At 45.2% G+C, this 20566-nt stretch overlaps 1 protein-coding gene across 1 annotated transcript; it reads right to left on the reverse strand.

The window, feature by feature from the left end:
• Window positions 1-9649: 9649 nt before the first annotated feature.
• On the reverse strand, window positions 9650-20233 carry LOC138742723 (extracellular calcium-sensing receptor-like). The gene is made up of 5 exons (XM_069897511.1): window positions 19949-20233; window positions 18133-18954; window positions 13176-13403; window positions 12094-12217; window positions 9650-10560 (listed from the first exon to the last, which is right to left on the reverse strand). The coding sequence occupies exons 1-5, from the start codon at window positions 20204-20206 to the stop codon at window positions 9650-9652; spliced, it is 2343 nt and encodes a 780-aa protein (XP_069753612.1). The 5' UTR covers window positions 20207-20233.
• Window positions 20234-20566: the final 333 nt, after the last annotated feature.

Genomic DNA, 20566 nt, shown 5'->3' on the forward strand with positions numbered 1-20566 from the left:
ATTGGTCAAATGGGTGTATTTGGGTGACACAGCCCTGTGGGCCAGAAGGACCCATAACCGTTAAGGCTAAGAGTAAAGACATCAGGACTTTGTGTGGTATGGGAATTAAGGGTGAGGGAGAAGGGGCTGGTCGGTGGAGATGTGTCCACGGCCAGATCAGCCACACTCTTACTGAATAGTGGAGAAGGCTCGATGGCTGAATCCTGCTCCTACTTCTTACTAATGCTCAAGCAAAATTCGATCCAGGGTCTGCAAAAGGAATTCAACTTCCAGAATCTATGGAAGAGAGATTTCAGGGAGGAATTTCAGATCTTCCTCACTGAAACATCTGCAAGAAACCTCCGAGCTTTCACCTTGTATCCATACTCTCTCGTCTCGAACACCTCTGCCATACCAGCTCACTGCCCTACATTGGGTCCGTTGGGGCATTCCTGCTGTTTCAGGGAAAACACGACTAGTCCATCCACTCCCTCAATGTTCCAATCCAGACAACATCCGGGTGAATCTCCTCTGCATCTTCAGTGCAATCATATCCTTCTTGTAGTGTTGTGACCAGAAATGCATGTAACACAAAGCTAATAATATGAATATCAATTTCCAATAAAATAATATAAAATCAAGGTGCGGGTCAGGACGACGCGTTTTTGAGATTCAGTGGGATTTAGCACAGAAGTTTGGAGGAGTTAACATTTATTGTGTTAGAGTCGTGGAGTTCTACAGCACGGAAACAGGCTGGAAGCAAAGTGGGCAGCAGGGTTAGGGTAGCAATTAGTGTGACGTTATTACAACAGCAATGACCCGGGTTCAAAACCACTGCTGTCTGTAAGAAGTCTGTACGTTCTCCCTGTGTCTGCGTGGGTTTCATCCACCTGCTCCAGTTTCCTCCAACCATTCAAAACATACTGGGGTTGTAGGTTAATTTGGGTGACACAGGGCCATCGGCCTCTTACCACACTGAATGTCTAAATTTAAAAAATTAAATTTATCCATGCCAACAAAGGGATGTACACAAGCTACCTGCATTCAGCTCATGTCCCTCTGAACCTTGTCTCTCCATCTACCTTTCCAAATGGCTTTTACACAGATGTACAATAAATATCCTAACTGGAAACTCCAATCTGATCTGGAAGGAATGGCAAGCTCACTGTCCTCCAAGATTAATATTTAAAAAGGAGCTTGATACATTCTTAATTTGAAAGGGCATCAAACTTTGTGGGGGAATGGGTTGAAAAGAAGAACACATCAGCCATGATGAAATGGCGGAGAAAACTTGGGCGGCCATATGACCTAATTCTGTTCCCTTTTTCTCATGGATTTCTCAGGAAATTAATAACAACCAGTCACCTTTGACAAAGTTGGGGAACAATTTTCGACTCAGAACTTAATACTTTCTCCTGTATGGTTTGATATGGGCTGAAAATTCAAACCTCGGAAGTGTAAAGGGACCTGGGTGTCCTCGAGCAGGGAAACCTAAAAGTTAATGACTAGGTGGGAATGATCATGAAGAAAGCGAATGCTATGTTGGGATTCATTTCAAGAGGAATACTGTACAAGAGTAAGAAGATGTTGATGAGGCTCTATGGGGCACTGGTGAGACCTCATTTGGAGAACTGTCTGCAGTTTTGGCCCCTTACCTTAGAAAGGATGTGATGTTGGAGAGGGTGCAGAGATTTACTAGGATGATTCCTGGAATGCAAGGGCTAACGTATGAGGAGCATTTGGCAGCTCTTGGGTTGAACTCTTTGGAATATATAAGAATGAGGGGGGATCTAATTAGACATTTTGAATTTTGTAAAGTTTTGACAGAGTGGATGTAGATAAGATAGTTCCCTTGGTAGATGAATCAAGGACAAGGGGGTCACAGACTTAACAGTAGAAGTTATCCATTTAAAACAGGGATGAGAAAGAACTTCTTCATTCAGAGGACCGTGGTTCTGTGGAACTCATTGCCGCATACAGCGGTGGAGGTCAGATCATTGGGAGAATTTAAACAGGAAATTGATAAGTATCTAATTGTTAAGGATATCAAAGGATATGGGGAAAAGGCTGGAAATTAGAACTAGGTGTGAGTATAGTTCAGCTTAGTGTAGAGTCACGGAACAGACTCGATGGGCCTAGTGGCCTATTTCTGTTCCTTTATCTTGTGGTCTTGTGATAGACAGAGTAAATGTAGATAAGCTTTTTTCTACTGAGGATAAAGGAGATATAAACCAGAGGACATGGGTTAAGGGTGTAAGGGGAAAAGTTTAAGTAACATGAGGGGGAACTTCTTCACACAGAGAGAGGTGGGAGTGTGGAACGAGCTGCCAGCTGAAGTGGTGAATGCAGGCTCAATTTTAACATTTAAGATGAATATGGGTAGGTACATGGTTGGGGGACATGGAGGACTATGGACTGGGTGTAGGTCAGTAGGACTCAGCAGAATAATTGTTCATCATGAACTAAAAGGGCTGAAGGGCCTGTTTCTGTGCTGCATTGTCCTATGTTTCTAATGTGGCAGAAGAAGAAGCTGTTCAGACCATCCAGCCTCCTTTCATGGAGTTCATCTGTGCATTCCCCATTTCCCTGCATACCACATCTACTTGAAGCACAATGATTGGGCCCATGTTCCAGTCACAATTTTGATCAAGAAATAAGTCACTTCCTTTCATGCCAGTTTCACTTTCTGGGGTTTCTGTTATTTCGGTCAGAAGCGCCTGAACTTGCTCATATGTGATAATAGTCCAGAATTGACAATGGGAGGCATGGTACAGGTTAGGACATGCCTCGTGCCCACACTGTCAGCACCATCCAATTTAAACTAACTATGTCTCCCCATTCTCCGCCTGTTCATGCGTCTGCCCAAACACATCTGTTTCCACCACTTCCACACACCCAATTCTGCTTAAAAAGTCTTCCCTTGTAAATCTCTTTTAATCTTTCCCGTTCAATCAAGTTTATAGTCATCTGATTGTACAAGTACAACCCAACGAAGCAGTGTTCTCCGGTCCTCAGTCCAAAACACTCAGACGCACAACCAGACATAACGCACATACAGACAATACTAGTGGCTCCCAAACTTTTTCGGGCAGCCGACGCTTAGCCTCCAGGCCACATCCTGAACGCCCCTCCCCCACACAACGACGCTGAGAGGGAGGGTTGGTGGAGGCACCGGGGGGCGGGGGGGGTAGTGACTGCACTGAGAAGGGTGGTGGCAGCGCTGAGAGGGTAGTAGTGACGCCAGTACAACATGGCGGTCACCGAGACGAGCTCTCACAAGAACGCCTTATCGCCATTTATTTTGCTCACTACTGCCACCTGGAGTCTGGCCAGAAAATTACTGCACTGGTTTCTTCATTAAACTTTGCAGCAGACTGAATAATAATATTGAAGGTTCGGAACACTCACACCCCCACCCCCCCCCCCACCCAATTTCCTTCACCGTCCCCTTGGATCTTTCCACCACCCACAGGGAGCCGGCAGTGCCCACTTTCAGAATCACTAATCTATACAAATAAATAAATAAAAGTTGTTTGGTGAATATGAGAGTCTCGGATGGTTTGTGCAAGCAGTTCCTTTGGTCGTTCACCATTCCCACTGCCCATGGGAAGAAGCTGCTCCTCAGCCTGGTGGAGCTGGCTCTGATCCTCCTGGATCTCTTCCCCGACGGGAACAGCTGAACGGTGCTGTGTGATGGGTGGAAGGGGTCCTCAATGATTTTGCACACCCTCTTCAGACAACACTCTCTCCTTAAACCTCTGCCCTCTGATATTTGACATTTGCATTCAAGGGAAAGAAAGATTCTTACAGTACACCCTGTCTCCTAATTTTATAAACTTCTATCAGCCTCTGGCACTCTAAAGAAAACAGCCCGAGTTTGTCCAACTTCTCCTGGTAGCTAGTAATCTCCAACATCCTGGTGAACCTCTTCCGCACACTTTCCAAAGTCTTCACATCTTTCCAGTAATGGGGTGGCCAGTCTGCACACTCCGAATGTCACCGAAACAAAATTTTATACAACTGCAACGTGACTTCCCAACATTTCTAATTCCTGCCCCAAGTGATAAAGGCAAGCATTCAGTATGCTTTCCTTACCACGTGGAACCATCTACTTGTGTTACTACTTTCAGGGATCTATGGACTTTTACCTCAAGGTTTCTCTGTGCATCAATGTTCTTCAGGGTCCTGCCATTCACTCCAGTTCAAGGTACAGTGAGAACATTTCTTTTGTGTGTAATCCAGCTGCCCAAACCACACATAGTACAGGAATCACCAACACTGTACAGGGATGGTCAAAACACAGGCGCTGGGCCAACTGCAGCCATTGCCCATTTTTGTGACCTATTTGAAAAAGGAAAATAGCCCTGGTCCCAGAGCTGCTGTAAGGTAGCCTGGGGCCAAGTCTCAGCAATCACCCAGTCCGACTGCCATTAGCCTTTAAACGGCTTATTAAAGGAGCCAACAGTGGCTGAAAACTGCCAGGCCTAATATTGTTGGGCCTGTGACTGGTTATGACCCAAACCCAAAAGGGCTTGGCCACCCCTGAGTTTCAGAGAGATCACTTAGAACAGAGCAAAGGTAACATGGTTGTGTGGGTGAGGTTCATTCAGGAATCTGATAATGACAGGGAAGAAACTACCCTGGAATCTGATGGTGCGTAAACCTTCTTCCTGATGGGAGGTGGGTGAAGAGAGTGTGGCCAGGGTGGGTCATTAAGTCAGAGATTGATCAGTTCTTGATTAGCCGGGGCATGAAAGGTTATGGGGAGAAGGCTGGGCAGTGGAGCTGAGGGGGAGAATGGTTCAGTTCATGATTGAATGGTGGGGCAGACTGGATGGGCCGAATGGTGTATTTCTGCTTCTGTGCCTTATAGTCATTAAAATGTTGGCTACTATTCTAAAGCAGTGGGAAATGTGGATGGAGGGGTAGAGGGTTTTCCTTTTACATTTGGCCTCCCCCTGCCTTCTCTTCCTGCCTGTCTGTTTTTTTGCCCACACCTTGAGGAAAGGCTAAAGATCTAAACGTGGATTATATATATATATATATATATATGTCTGTGTGTGTGTGTGTGTGTGTGTGTGTGTGTGTGTGTGTGTGTGTGTGTGTGTATATATATATATATATCTTTGGCTTGGCTTCGCGGACGAAGATTTATGGAGGGGGTAAATGTCCACATCAGCTGCAGGCTCGTTTGTGGCTGCAAGTCCGATGCGGGACAGGCAGACACGGTTGCAGCGGTTGCAGGGGAAAATTGGTTGGTTGGGGTTGGGTGTATATATATATATATATATATATATATATATATACATATATGTGTGTGTGTGTGTGTGTGTGTGTGTGTGTGTGTGTATGTATATATATATATATATATATATACCCCTGCTGAGTTCCCCCAGCACTGAGAATTTGTTTATTTACTTGCAGATCCCGTAATAGCCACGGTGTGGCGCAGCAGACCATGAAATCCACAGGCACCAAGTACTATCAGCTGTTGGGAAATTCCAGTTCTTTTCCAGCATGTCATTTATTCATGAGCTGATTTTGAAGATAATTGTTTGGTCAAATGTTGAACTACATGAATGTTATTTTAGGGTATACTGAATTTTTTGATCGTAATTCTGTGTTTAGCTTTCTGCTGTGTATTTGAGAGGGATATCTTAGCTTTGAAGACAATCTCCAGGCTAATACCTGGAGTGAGAGCTTCACAACCTGGAAACTGCCTGCAAGATCCCAGGAGGAATAGCAGCGGGAGAGGACACCATGACAGGATAAGGAGGTAGCCACTTAAGATTGATGTGCATTGGAATTTTTTGACTTTGGCTGGATATTCCTCCCTTGAGAAAATACTTGAAGAGGAGGTGGATAAATTTTTGCAGACATTGGTAAATAAAGGTGATGTAGAACTCCTGTTCGGCTCCGAATCATGGGTCCTCTACCGGCACCACCTACGGCTCCTAGAACGCTTCCACCAGCGTTGTCTCCGCTCCATCCTCAACATCCATTGGAGCGCTCACACCCCTAACGTCGAGGTACTCGAGATGGCAGAGGTCGACAGCATCGAGTCCACGCTGCTGAAGATCCAGCTGCGCTGGATGGGTCACGTCTCCAGAATGGAGGACCATCGCCTTCCCAAGATCGTATTATATGGCGAGCTCTCCACTGGCCACCGTGACAGAGGTGCACCAAAGAAAAGGTACAAGGACTGCCTAAAGAAATCTCTTGGTGCCTGCCACATTGACCACCGCCAGTGGGCTGATAACGCCTCAAACCGTGCATCTTGGCGCCTCACAGTTTGGCGGGCAGCAGCCTCCTTTGAAGAAGACCGCAGAGCCCACCTCACTGACAAAAGGCAAAGGAGGAAAAACCCAACACCCAACCCCAACCAACCAATTTTCCCTTGCAACCGCTGCAATCGTGTCTGCCTGTCCCGCATCGGACTGGTCAGCCACAAACGAGCCTGCAGCTGACGTGGACTTTTTACCCCCTCCATAAATCTTCGTCCGCGAAGCCAAGCCAAAGAAAAGAAAGAACTGGCCCAGCATTACTTAGCCATGGTTATAATGAATAGCGGGTGAGGTTTGAGGTGTGATGGCCTACTCTTCACTCTAACTTCCTGCGTTGTTGTATGTGACTCGTTGCTTAGAAGAGTGGGTTGAAAGGTGGCAGATGGAGTTTAGTGTAGATAAATGTGAGGTGATTCATTTTGGGAAGAATAATCAAAACATGATGTATGCAGTGAAGGGGAGAGCGTTAAGGAATGCAGGTCACTTAAAAATGGAATAACGGTTCATCGTTCTTTGAAAGTGGATTCTCATGTAGATAGGGTGGTGAAGAAGGCTTTTGATCTGCTATCATAGAATATAGGAACTGGGAGGTGGTGTTGAGACTGTTCAAGGCATTGGTGAGGCCAAGTGTGGAGTATTGTGTGCAGTTCTGGTCTCCAATTATAGGAAACATATCAATAAGGTAGAGAGAGTGCAGAGAAGGTTTACTAAAATAGCTAGCATACCAAGAAAGATTGAGTAGACTGGGTCTTTATACATTGGAGCATAGAAGGTTGAGGGGGGATTTGATAGAGGTATATAAAATTATGAGGGGAATTGATAGAGTAGATGTGAATAGGCTCTTCCCCTTGAGGGTAGGAGAGATTGGAATGAGGGGTCATAATTTAAGGGTTAGGGGGAAAAACTTTAGAGGTAACATAAGAGGTAGCTTCTTCACTCAGAGAGTGGTGGCTGAGTGGAATGACCTTCCGGAAGAGGTGGTTGCAGCAGGGTCAATTCTGTCATTTAAGAGAAGGTTGGATGAGTGCATGGATGTGAGGGGGTTGAAGGGCTAAGGACAGGGAACAGGTAGGTGGGACTCATGGAGTTCACTTAAATTGGTGCAGACTAGAGGGGCTGAGATGGCCTGTTTCCGTACTGTAATTGTTATATATAACCATGTAGGATTACATATGCTGCGGCTCGGAGGTCTTGACTTCCAGGCAGTGGCGAAAGGCAAAGGCTGTGGGTGCTGGAATCTTGGGGAAAGCATGAGCTGCTGGAGCACTTGTGTTAGAGATTAAATGCTTTCTTCGGTGATAGTGATGCTTTGTTGTGAAAACACAGAAATGCTGGAAGAATTCAGCAGGTTTCACAATGTCCATAGGAGGTACAGACATATTACCGATGTTTTGGGCCAAAGCCCTTCTTCAAGGTATTTTTTTACAAGGTCCAAAACAGGCAGAAGGCCGGAGCAAGGTGTCCAGGATGAGGAAGAATGTTTGTGGGAGAAGGGGTCTGTCGTGGGAGAGAGGGGGAGGTGTGGAGGTGGAGAATCCTGGTTGTTGAAGTAGGCACGGAGACAGAGCTGATGGAAGAAGAGTTTGTCCTCAGGATGTGTGTGGAACTCGTTGAGGTGTGGGTTGAGTGGGACAAAGGTGAGTCCTCTACTGAGGATAGATTGATGCATCCCTGAGAAGGGAAGGTCAGAGGGGATGGTAAAGAGCAGGCAGGGATTGGAGTGGGAGTGGTGGGGGGGGCGGGTGTAGGTGGGAAGAGGATTGAGTGGATGAGGAGGTGGACGGTAGGAGGGGTTGACGAGAGGAAGGGGAAGGTTGCAGAAGTTGGAAGGGGAAAGGGGAGGTGACCAGAGCCAGAGTGAGAGATCGCAAAGGAGGATCAGTCCTGTGGATGGCTGGGACCAGGGAAAGGGTTCCCAGCCCCGTAGGATGTCGGGGCCAGGGTGTGCGTTTGCAGCAGAACTTTCAGGCCTGCCGCTGATCCCTTTTATCCTTAATTCACAAAGATAAACTGAATTGACTTGTATCGAATTGTATTGTTTATTGTCACATACACTGAGATACAGTTGCTCTGTGTGTTATCCAGGCTGGTCAAGCTCTGCTTGTGCAGCAGGTGGTGTAAGAATGAATGTAAAGTAAGGATGTAGTGTAGCCAAGTGGATGATACTAAATTGAGTGGAAAAGCAAATTGTACAGAGGCTGCAGAAGTATATAGTTAAATTAGGTGAGTGGGCAAAGGTCTGGCAGATGGAGAATAACATTAGTAAATGCGAGGTCATCCACTTGGGTAGGAAAAATAGAAGAGCAGATTATTATTTGAATAGTGAAAAACTGCAGCGTGCTGTCATGCAGAAGGACCTGGGAGGGCTTGTGCATGAATCGCAAAAAGTTGGGTTGCAGGTACAACAGGTTATTAAAGAAAATAGAATGTTGGCCTTCATTGCTGGAAGAATTGAATTCAAGAGCAGGGAAGCCATGATGCAGCTGTACAAGGTACTGGTGAGGCCACACCTGGAGAACTGTGTGCGGTTCTGGCCTCCATACTTGAGGAAGGAAAGACTGGCCTTGGAGGCAGCGCAGAGGAGATTCACTAGGTTCATCCTGGAGATGAGGGGGGGTTGACCCACCTGGAGAGACTGAATCACCTGAGATTATCCTCACTCGAATTGAGAAGAATGAGAGGAAATCTTATAGAAACATATAAAATTATGAAAGGGATAGATAAGGTAGAGGCAGGAAAAGTGTTTTCACTGGTAGGGGAGACCAGAACCAGGGGACACAGCCTCAAGGTGGGAGTAGATTTAAGATGCAGATGTGGGAAAACTGTTTTTCCCAGAGAGTCGTGAATCTGTGGAATTCTCCGCCCAGGGAAGTGATTGAGGCGACTTCATTAAACATATTTAAGGTTCAATTAGATAGATTTTTACAATAAAAAGGAATGAAGGGATATGGGGAAAAGGCAACTAGGTGGAGTGAATCAATGATCAGATCAGCCATGATCTGATTGAATGGCGGAGCAGGCTCGACGGGGCGAATGGTCGACTCCTGCTCCTATTTCTTATGTTCTTATGTTACCCAGGCAAGTCAACTCACACTTAAGAACAACCAGACACAGTAAAATTAAACTGAAGTGCAGAGTGTAGTGTTACAGAGAAAAAGCTCAGTTAAAACGGTACGAGGCAGCTTAGTGATTCTGATGGTATTAGAGTTGTGGGCAGTTGTGAGGAGAGTATTTGCTGGGGTTAAACAAGAAAGTCTGCTGATGCGGGGGTCAAAAGAATGAATTTTGTGACACATGTTTATGACAATAAATTCCGATTTGAGGACAACGTTCTTCCCCGCAGCACGAACATCACGCAGATGTAAATATTTAGAATGAGGAACATATTAAATGTGTTGAACTGTTCGGCCCATCAGATGTTTCTTGGTGTTTTGTTCTGGTTTTAACAGGATGATGTAACATTTGGGGACAAATATGCAGATAAGCACACCAAAACTCGATGCCAAAATGGCAAAGATTTCGACAGCCACAGCGTACTTCCCAGGAGAACTGGTGTAGGCCGGGATAAACGCCAGCCACACTGCACAGAAGATCAGCATGCTAAATGTGATGAACTTTGCCTCATTGAAATTATCCGGGAGCTTTCGAGCTAGGAATGCCAGAACAAAGCTGGCGCACGACAGCAAACCGATGTAACCCAGCTCGCAGCAGAATGCAGCCACTGAGCCTAAATCACACTCATAGATGATCTTCTCCTTGTAGTATTTGGTCTGCTTCACTGGGAAGGGAGTGGCCAGGAGAAGCCACAGCAGGCAAGTCACCATCTGGATGGCTGTGCAGAGCAGGACGCTGAGGATCTGCTGCAGGGTCCCGAACCACTTGGTCAGGTTGTGGCCGGGGAGAGTGGTTTTAAATGCCACAAGCACCACCAGGGTCTTGGCCAACACGCAGGAGAGGCAGAGAACCGAACTGACGCCGAACATGGTGTGCCTCAGCCTGCAGGACCAGGTGGAGGGTTCCCCGATAAAGGCCAGCGAGCAGAGGAAACACAGCGCCAAGGAGAACAGGAGCAGGAAGCTGAGCACAGAGTTGTTGGCTCGAACGATGGGGGTTCTCCTGTAGTACCACACCACCCCTGCTACAGTCACCACGCTGGCTGTTCCCAGCAGGGACACTGTTGTCAGGGTGATCCCCAGGGTGTCCTCCAACGACAGGTACTCGATGGGTTTGGGGATGCATTCATTCCTTAGGTGGTTCGGCCAGTCTTCCGGTGAACACGGGACACAGTTGAGAGAATCTGAAGATCAGAAAAATAAACTACATTTAACACAGAATAAGAATCTCCTCTGACGTGTTTGATGGAGACACCATAAAACCAAAGTGGAGACAATGATGGGGAGTTTATTATCATACACATTGTACAATGTACATATTCACTGACATTCCTATTTGTTGGATGCAAACATGTACTTAACAAAAAATGTTTTCATTAAATTGAATTGAATTGAAAAGATAATAAATGCAAACTATGGATAATAAATATTCTCAGCAACCATATGCAAGAAAAAGGGCGCTACAATACTGCAGACAGACCTTTTGTGGTATCAGATGAATCCCTGGGGTGGCATGGTTAGAGTAATGGTTAACACAATGCTTTTGCAGTGCCAGCGACTGGGACAGGGGTTCAAATCCCGCACTGCCAATAAGGAGTTTGTACATTCTCCCCGTGTCTGTGTGGGTTTTCCCCAGGGGCTCCAGTTTCACCCCACTATTTGAAACACTGTAGGCATTGTAAGTTAATCGGTTGTAATTCGGCATCAGGGGCTCATGGGCCGAAATTACTTGTTAAAGTGCTATATTTCTAAATTTAAATTTAAAATTTGGTGTAATAAGGGGATTTTCAAGAACCTGACGGCTGTTTGAAATAAACAATTCTTGAGCCTAGACATGCTGGTCTTCAGGCTTCTGTATCTTCTGCCTGAAGGGACCTGTGAGACGAGGTTGTGACCAGGGCGATAGGGGTCCTTAATGATGTTGGCTGCCATCCTGAGGCAGGGCCTCATGGAGATGTCTGCAGTCGATGGGAGGTCAGAGCCTGTGATAGAACTGGCTGTGTTTACTGCCTTTGCAGACCTCTGTGAGCCTTGGATTCAGATTCCCAAACAGGCTGTGATGCAACCAGTCGCTATACTTTCCACAGTGCACATGTAGAAGTTCGATAGAGTATCCACCATCATGCCAAATCTCCTCAGTCTCTTAGGCACACCTGAGTTGACATTTTGGGCCTCGGCCCTTCTTAAGGAGCACTGAGAAACAGGCAGATACCTGAATAAATAGTTGTGGGGAGAGGAAGGAGACTAACAGGTAGGAAGTGATAGGTGGGTACAGGTAGGAGAGTAGAAGAGAATGAAACTCAGATAGGGGAAGTGATAGGGGAGAGAGCTCAGAAAGAAAGCTCTCTTAGGAGAAGGAAAAGAAAGAAGTGGGGAGCCAAGAGGGAGACAGAGAGGTAGGGAAGAAGAGAGACCAGAGGAGGGGATTAACAGAAATGGTTGTCTGGTTGAAGACTGCAGAGAGAGAATATTGGGTGTAGTTCTTCCAATTTATGAGAGGCCTCAACCTGGCAGTGTACAGCCATGGACAGACATTTCACTGTGGGAACGGGATGTGGACTTGAAGTGGTTAGCCACTCGGAGGTACGTACTGTTTGCAGCAGACAGAGCAAAAGTGCTCCACAAAGGTCAAAGTAGGATTTCCATCACCTATATCCTTCAACCACTGGGTCAAAATGTAATTAAGTTAAGGGTTTGACCAAGGGTGAATAATCTACCTGTGTCATTACTGATCTCCCCATCCGGACACTGTGAGCATTCGGAGCAGCAAACTGGTTGTCCCTTTGGAACAGTTTTCCTTGTGCCTGGAGGACAGCTGTCCATGCAGACTGACCGCAGCACCTGAGTCGTGGAAAAGCAAGGCCTTTTTACCTTGGAATGGGGTGACGGCAAGAGAATATTGCCATATACATAATTTAAAATGCATAGAAGCGCCAGCATTCTTACTTGCCTCAGCCACCAACCTCAATGGTATAAATTAACATAACCACCGTCTGCTAAGGCAGAAAATCTAAGAAAATCTCAGCCACGCCCAAGAAGCTGCACATTGACTAGGGATCAGGCGTAACAGTCACTGCAGCTGTAGTAAAATACGAAAGTCTGCAGGTGCAGTGATTGAAGAACAAAATCATTGCCACAGACTTTAGGGGGATCAGCATCTTGACAGCAGGCCTGCAGGTTTTGGCAATGAGTCAACAAGGGAGTCATCTTAGTAAAAACACAAAGAGATCTTTACCTCCTGTGGACACCGCGAGACCTGATCAATTCCTCCAGTATTTCTGTGTTTTTACGATCATCTATAGTTTTATCTTTACCTTGTTTCATTTGTTAACATTGAGGGCCATGTTATTTTTTTGTAATATTAGCAGAGCTCTGGAAAATGAATGAACAAGCACATTGCCAGGACTGTCAATTTGAATTCCACCTCTCTTGGTCTTTCACATTCTTCTTGACTTCAGCCACTCTGCCAGCACTTGATAACGGCATCCAAAGATCAGGAAAACCTCAAACCTTTCATTTGTCCTTGATCTTTCTGATGTCTTTGCATTTCCATGAAACTCTGGTTAGACCACATTTGGAGCATTGCATTCAGTTCCAGTCGCCTCATTGCAGATAGGATGTAGTGAAAACTGAAAAAAATGCTGGAGCAACTCCGCAGGTCTCACAACGTTGGTGATACATCCTTTCCTCCTCTGGATGCCACGAGCATGAGCTCCTCCAGCATTTCTGTGCTTTTAACTCCAATCACAGCATCTGCAGTGCTCTCGTGTTTCAGTTCTCGTCAAGTGAGTACTCTTACCGAGGTTTGGCCGCCATGCCAAACAATATTTTCTACTTTGATCTGAGTGAAGCCATCCAAGCCTGACGCTGCATCGAATCTGCCGACATGAACATACTTAACAGATCCATCCGCTTTTCTTTGCCAGTTTATGATATCATATGACGCGAGTGGGTCCCCATTCTCATCGAAGTGAATGTCTTCCCCCAAATTGGTTGTGTAGTTCACCTCTTTCAGGTAATGGAGGAGCTTTTGTAAAAAAGAAAGGAATACAGAGCAGAGCTCATAAAAAATAGTTTTACTTTGCCACATCCTAACCACAACTACATTGGGATGTTAAGTTGAAGCTGTATAAGATTCCAACTGTCTCTTGATCGTTCATCAAGAGACACAGGAGTATCAGAGCCAGAAACACCAGGCTGAGAAACAGCTTCTTCCCACGGGCAGTGAAAATGCTGAATGACTGATGAACTGCTCATATAAATCTCCGAGATGCCACTATTTATTCAATGATTTTTATATATGTGTGTGTGTGTTGAACTGGGTATCATTTCTCACTATATGTGTTTGCAGTGTGTTGAACTGAGGACCAAAGAATACTGCTTTGTCGGGTACAATCAGATGATAAATAAACTTGAACTTGATGTTGGTGAGGCCAAATATGAAATATTGTGTGCAGTTTTGGTCACCTACTGACTAAGATAGCAACAAGCTTGAAAGAGGGCAGAGAAAATTGACAAGGATGTTGTTGGAACTTAAGGCATGAAGTTGAACAAATGAGGACAGCCATTCTTAACCTTTTATTGGCGACAGCCCCCTTAGGACTCTGCTCAAAGTTTATATCCCCCTTTCCTGTAAAGCAGTCAGGTTTCTTCCATACTTCTCTCATACTGTCGACAGCAAAGACATAAAAAATAGTTATATAGCATGAGGTGAAAAGGAAGCAAGGCTTTTACTCTGAGAGTAACAACTGTGACTTGTTCTGAACAAACAAATAAGACATCATTCTTAATTAACATTTAGGAAAGACGAAAATGTGAACATACATATTATAGTTTCCATAATCCCCCATACATTTAGGTCTCCCCTTATTAAGGATTTAAATCCATGCCCCCATCCCCTTAAATGTGCTGTGGCCCCCAACCTCCGTTGAGCATGGCTGGGCTAGGACAAGTCCCTGGAGTGTCAGTGAAAGAGGGGAATTTGATAGAGGCATGCAAACGTTTGAGGGGTATAGATAGGGTAAATGTAAGCGGACATTTTCGGAGGGTGAGACAAGAACTAAAACCTTGGGTTAAAGATGAAAAGTGAAATGGGTAAGGGGAAAATGAGGGGGAACTTCTATACTCAGGGTAGTGAGAGTCTGGAACGAGCTCCCAGTGGGAGTGATGCACCTGGGCTTGATTACGATATTTAAGAGAAATTTGGATAGTTGCATGGGTGGGAGGGGTATGGAGGGCTATGATCTGGATGCAGGGGCAAGGTGGAAAAATAGTTCAGCATGACTAGCTGGCTCAAATGGCCTGGATCAGTGCGGTAAGTTCTATGGTCCACATTTTTGTATAAACTGTACAGAACACATAATTCAAAAGTGCATTTGTTGACACTTGTTAAAGAAACATTGAAGAAATGATCACTCCCTCAGTGAATATGAGAAAATAAGCCAAACATTGCTGATTCCATGTCTAGAAATAAGGTTCTACAATGCAATAGTAACATGGTTCTTATTTGTATAGAAACCCACCAATTTTGTCCATCTACCATTTCCACTTGCTCTAACAACTAAATGGCTTGTAAGTCCATCTCTGTGTCTCACAAGTACTTAGTGACAATTGTCTACCACATAGACATAGAAACACACAACAAAGTAACAGGCCATTCATCCCTCAATATCCATGCTAACCAGTGAGCCTCCATCTGCACTAATTCCATTCTCCAACTCTTGACGCATACACTTCAATGCTTAAGAAATTCAAGTGCCCATCTAGAGTTTCCTCAAAGGTGAGACCTCATGTGGAGTACCGGGTACAGTTTTGGGTTCCTTTTTTTAAGGAAAAATGTGGTGGCGTTGAAGATTCAGAAGAATGGTTCCTGGAATGAAAGGTTTAGCACATGAACAACGCTTGATGGCTCTTGCACTGTTCTCTTGGAGTTCAGATGGATGGGGAGCTGGGGTGGGGGGTGGGGGAAACTTCATAGATGCATTTCGAATGTTGAAAAGCCTGGATAGCATAGTTGTGGCAAAGTTGTTTCCCATGACCAAGGAATCAAGGACAAGGGGCCATAACTTCAGGATTGAAGGCTACCCATTTAAAACAGAGATGCGGAGGAATTTCATTAGCCAGAGAATGGTGAACGTTTGGAATTTTCTGCCACAGGCAGCTGTGGAGGACAGGCCATTGGGTGTATTGAAGGCAGAGACTTATAGGTATCTGAATAGTCAGGGAATCAAAGGTTATGGGGAGAAGGCAGGGTAGTGAGGCTGAATGGGAGAATGGATCATCTCGTGAAGGAATGGTGGAGTGGACTTGATGGGCCAAATGGCCGGCTTCTGCTCCTATATCATATGATCTCATGGTCAAGTGCTGTCAGTTATTCAGCTTCCATCACTCTCTAAGGTTGTACATTCCAGGTACTCACCACTCTGGAGAAAAAGGTCCAACATGTCTCTCAACTTCTTCAGGTAGACCATTATAAGCATATGAAATGGATGAATCATAGTGTGGCACAGGAAGCTGCTCCACCCAAGATGGAAGTAGCCACAGAACATCACGCAAACTTCCCTCCCCTCCATGGACTCCAGCTACACCTCCTGCGGTCTAGATCCACCACAACCCAGACTAGCCTCGCCCCCACCCCCCCACAAACCAATAGATATAAAATGTCTTCCCCGCAGCCATCAGGCTCCTGAATAAACCCCACAACCATGCTTTGCACTCATTGATCTTTTTCATTGTAACTCTACCCTCTGTAATTATGTTCTTGCATTGCCCTTCTTTGTTCAGCTGTACTCATGTGAGAGTTATCTCATGGAAGAATCCTTCTCACTGTACCAGGTGTAATCTGATAATAAACTTGAATTTGAATACCTTCAAGCTCAGTTCTGCCACATTACACCTGGTGCAGGAATATGTTCACCATAATGACTGCAGAGCATCACATCAGCCTTCTGGAAGGAATCACTGATGGGTGAGCCCTCGCGGCCCCTGAACAAAATTAAAAATATGAAGCAATTGGTGCCTCGCTGCTTGGATATCTTGGGCACCATGGAGCTTGGATTAACAGCTCTAACCATGAAGCACCAGTGCAGTGCCAAAGGTGCATGAAAGCAAGAGAGTAATAGAAGTTATCTCAGGAGGGTTAAGTGAGGCGAGGGCGAGAACTTTCATGTACAAATATCAGTATGACCTGATGAGCTGAATGGCCTGTTCTTTGCTCCTCATTCTCTGCTATTCCATATATATATTATAAAACAGTTTCAGGAATATATTATTTTTTAAAAAACCCAATGCTGGAGAAAAACAACTGGTCAAACAGTGTACGTGACGTTGCAAAGATAAAGATACATCATCAACATTTCAGGCTTGAGCCCTTCATCAAGGAATGAATAAATGTCTGCAGGTGCCTACTAAGTTTGGGCCACATACAGTACATTGTTTAACTACCTGTGTTTCTCCAGCACTGTATTTTTTCTTCAGTCATGGTGTCTTCAGACTTCTGTGTTTTACATATATTGTTTCTTTATCGTCTAATCAAAACATGCCTTTATCGAAGATTTCACCATGGAGTCACCATTTATGTGCCAACGGAATAAGGATGAAAATCTATCCTACATAAAAGTCCATCACAGGAACAGGCCTTTTGGCCACGATGTCTGTACTGAATATGATCCACAGGTTAACTAAAACTCTGCTCTCGGCATATGATCCATTCTCCTCCATATTCATGTGTCTATTTAGAAGCCTCTTAAACACTTAAACCCCTTAAACACGACTATAGTACTTGCTTCCACCACTGCTCCTGGCAGACCATTCCAGGCCACCACCACTTTCTATGTAAAGAAAAATTGCCCCACAACATCTCCTTTAAACTCCTCTGCTTCCACCACCACACTCTAACCTTAAATACGTGACCTCTAGTGTGTGACACTCTTATGCTGGGGAAAAGATTCTGACCCTCCACCCTTGCACTGCCTCGCAGAATTTTATCTTGTGGGTTATCGAGGAGGCTACTTATTCTGATAAAAATATCACTGTCTCTCCATCTCTCCCAGCTTGTGCACTTCTTGCCCTTCCCCAGCCCCCACCCTCTCATACCTTTCTACTTTAGTCTCATAAAAGTGAGGGGAGGAAATTTAAGGGCGACATCGGAGGTAAGATTTTTATTAAGTTGTGGGTGCCTGGAATACCTTGCCAGGGGTGGTGGTTAAAGGTGAAATATTTGGCACATTTAAGACACTTGACATCAAGCACATGGATAAAAGAAAACTAGAGGGGCATGAGATAGGAAGGGCTTAGTTTTTTGAAAACCACTGTTTTAATTGTCCTTCATTGACTCGTTATGTGCATGGTTTCATAACTGGAAATGGGCCAATGACCATTTTTCTCAAGCAAAATATTTCAGTAACAATTGGGTCAAGAGCAGTGATTCCCAACCTTCCCTTCCCACTCACATCCCACCTGAAGTAATCCCTTAATCACAGAATACAGATGGCATAGGGATTACTTAAAGTGGGATGTAAGTGAAACAACTGCCTTAAAGTGAGATTAGCTCAGCTCACACAGAGAGGACTTGGGATCAATCTGCTCAGTGGGGCTCCAGTGGTGGTGTATGCCCCAAGGGAAACACAGCTGAGTCGACTAACCAGGCAATTGACATGGAGAGGGGCATTGCTCATTGATGACACAGACCGATAGCTAGCCAAACGCGTTGTCATGCAAGATTGCACCAATTTCTCCCAGAATCTTAAACATCCTACCTGCCATGGTTCGAACTTAAAAATATTTGCACAGGTCCTATTTAGTGCAGGATCATTTTTGCAAGAGTTGAGATTGTGGAGGGCATGAGCAATTGCATACACTGCTTTGTAAACGTTGTAAGAAACTCTCAGTTGGGACACATCTGAATATATATTGTACATCCTGTTTAAGTCCTCTGAACCAGTGCATTGGCTGTGAGAGGCATTGTTCCCTTTGATACTACCTGGTGTCGTGAAGGAACATTCAAACGTTGTCTCCCACAATTCTTTCACAAAGATATTATTGGGAGTTTTGAATGGATGGGCTTCAAGAAGGAAATCCCTCAGGCCTGGGATTTCCCCCCTGTGGATAGCAAATCCTATTGTTCCACTCAGAGAGAGGAGATTCTCTCTGGTTGCCATTAAAGCTGATGTAACCCACGCCTCACTTGCAATCCATTGCCTTCCAGTGATGTTTTGCTTCACAATTTCTCTGATTAAAGGGTACGCATCCCCCTCAATGGCAAACATGACGATGACCCTGGCCGTCGACGCTTTGATTGCCTCTGTGATCTGAAGGATCTTCTGCCGGGAGTACACCTTGGGAATGACTTCGGTGAAGGCGATGCACACGCCGAGCCGTCTGACCTGCTCGCTGAACGCTTGAATGCCATTACGGCCATAGTCGTCGCCGCCAGCCACCAACCCCACCCAGGTCCAGCCGAACCGATGTACCAGCTGAGCCAATCCCCGGGCCTGGTGGGCATCGCTCGGCATGGTCCTGAAGAAGGCTGGGAACTCGTTCCTGCGGCTCAGACATGCGCAGGATGCAAAGTAGCTGACCTGTGGGGATAAAAACCATGAATAAATCAATAATCCTACACAGTTACACAGCTCACCTTCTGAAAGAGCTCTCCAATTAAAGCACTGCTCCCACTCTATTTATGGTCCTTTGCAAACAACAAATGTGCTGGAGAAGTAGGTCTCACAGCATCAATCAGAAGTAAAAGGGCGGACGCTGTTTCAGGCCTGAGTCCCATTACTTCCTGTGTCTGCAGACTTTCTTGTTTAACTCCATTTGTGGCCCTTCCTTTGGGAAGCTGTTGATCCAGCAATCTTAACTGTGTCATCGCCTCAAAAGGGCGACACAGACTGAAGTGCTTGGCTTTGAGTACAGGAGTTAGGCTAGCAGGATCTAAAGACGATAATGAGACCACACTTAGGATATTGTGGTCACCTTGATGTAGGAAGGATGTTAATAAGCGAGCTCAGATGCAGAAAGTATTTAAAAGGATGTTAGTAGGATTGGAGGGCTTGAGGTATAAGAAGAGAAAAGATTTTAAAAAATGTTTTCTCTTGTAATGGAGGAGGGGAGGACAGGGGTAACACTATAGAGGTTTATGAAATCATAATGTACATTGGTAAAGTGTGTGGTCACAGACTTTCTCTCAGGGTAGGAGAGTCAAAAACTAGAGGGCGTAGGTTAACATTGATGGGAAAGATTTATAAGGGGCTTCAGAGATAACACTTCCATGCAGATGGTGGGATGTACGAGCTGCAAAAGGGAGCGGTTGAGTCAGGCATTTAAAATACATGGTACATGACTAGGAAAGTTTCAGGGGGTGCGTTTGGCTTGTAAGCAAATAGGTTTAGCACGGGAAGGGAACAGGGAACGTGGCTGGCATGGCCAAGTTGGGCTGAAGGGCCTGTTTCTGCACTGTTCTGCTCTCTGTCTCAACATGGCCAAGATTTCTTTGCAGGAAATTGAGGTGAATATGCATCCTGCTGGCTTTGTGAATGGAAAACCTCCGATCAAACTGTCTTAAAATCAACTTACCATTGGAACTCTGAAAGGGCCCAGGATCCTTTGCATGATCATGGACTGCGTGGATCCAGAGTCTCCAACAATTACAGGGATGAAAGCAGATCCTTCACAGGCATGACCATCCATCTCTTCTGCTTCACCAGTTGTTGACGCCAAGGCTGCTCTGAGAGACTGAGAGTGTGTGGCACAAGTGTCATAAATCCGATAGCCCAGCTTTACGCTCGGCAGGAGTGTGCTATCTTTGTTTACTTCCCGAATTGCAAAGATCATTGTCTGCACCCAGCGGAAACTCCTGAAATCAAAGCTGAAGAGAGACTTCAGTGACCAGAGGATAATTGGCAAGTAGGTGGAGGTTTCAGCCATACTTTGAAACTGGGCATAAATACATTTTCACAGAGTGGGTCCACATGAGGGGAAACCAATAGAACTTGACTTATCCTTTCAACAAATAGAATGGGCTTCAAAGTGGTCGAGGGAAGGCAAAGCTGTTAAATAATTGCCCCTTCAGAATGAGTGCAATTGAAAAGGGGAGGCAGGGATTAGCGTTACATTACATTTTTTAAACAAAAGTTTATTCAAACGCAAAAATCGACGAATACAAACACGTCTAAACATTGCTGGATATTCACG

This window comes from Narcine bancroftii, chromosome 9 (genome assembly GCF_036971445.1).
Source record: "Narcine bancroftii isolate sNarBan1 chromosome 9, sNarBan1.hap1, whole genome shotgun sequence".
Taxonomy (NCBI): Eukaryota; Metazoa; Chordata; class Chondrichthyes; order Torpediniformes; family Narcinidae; genus Narcine; species Narcine bancroftii.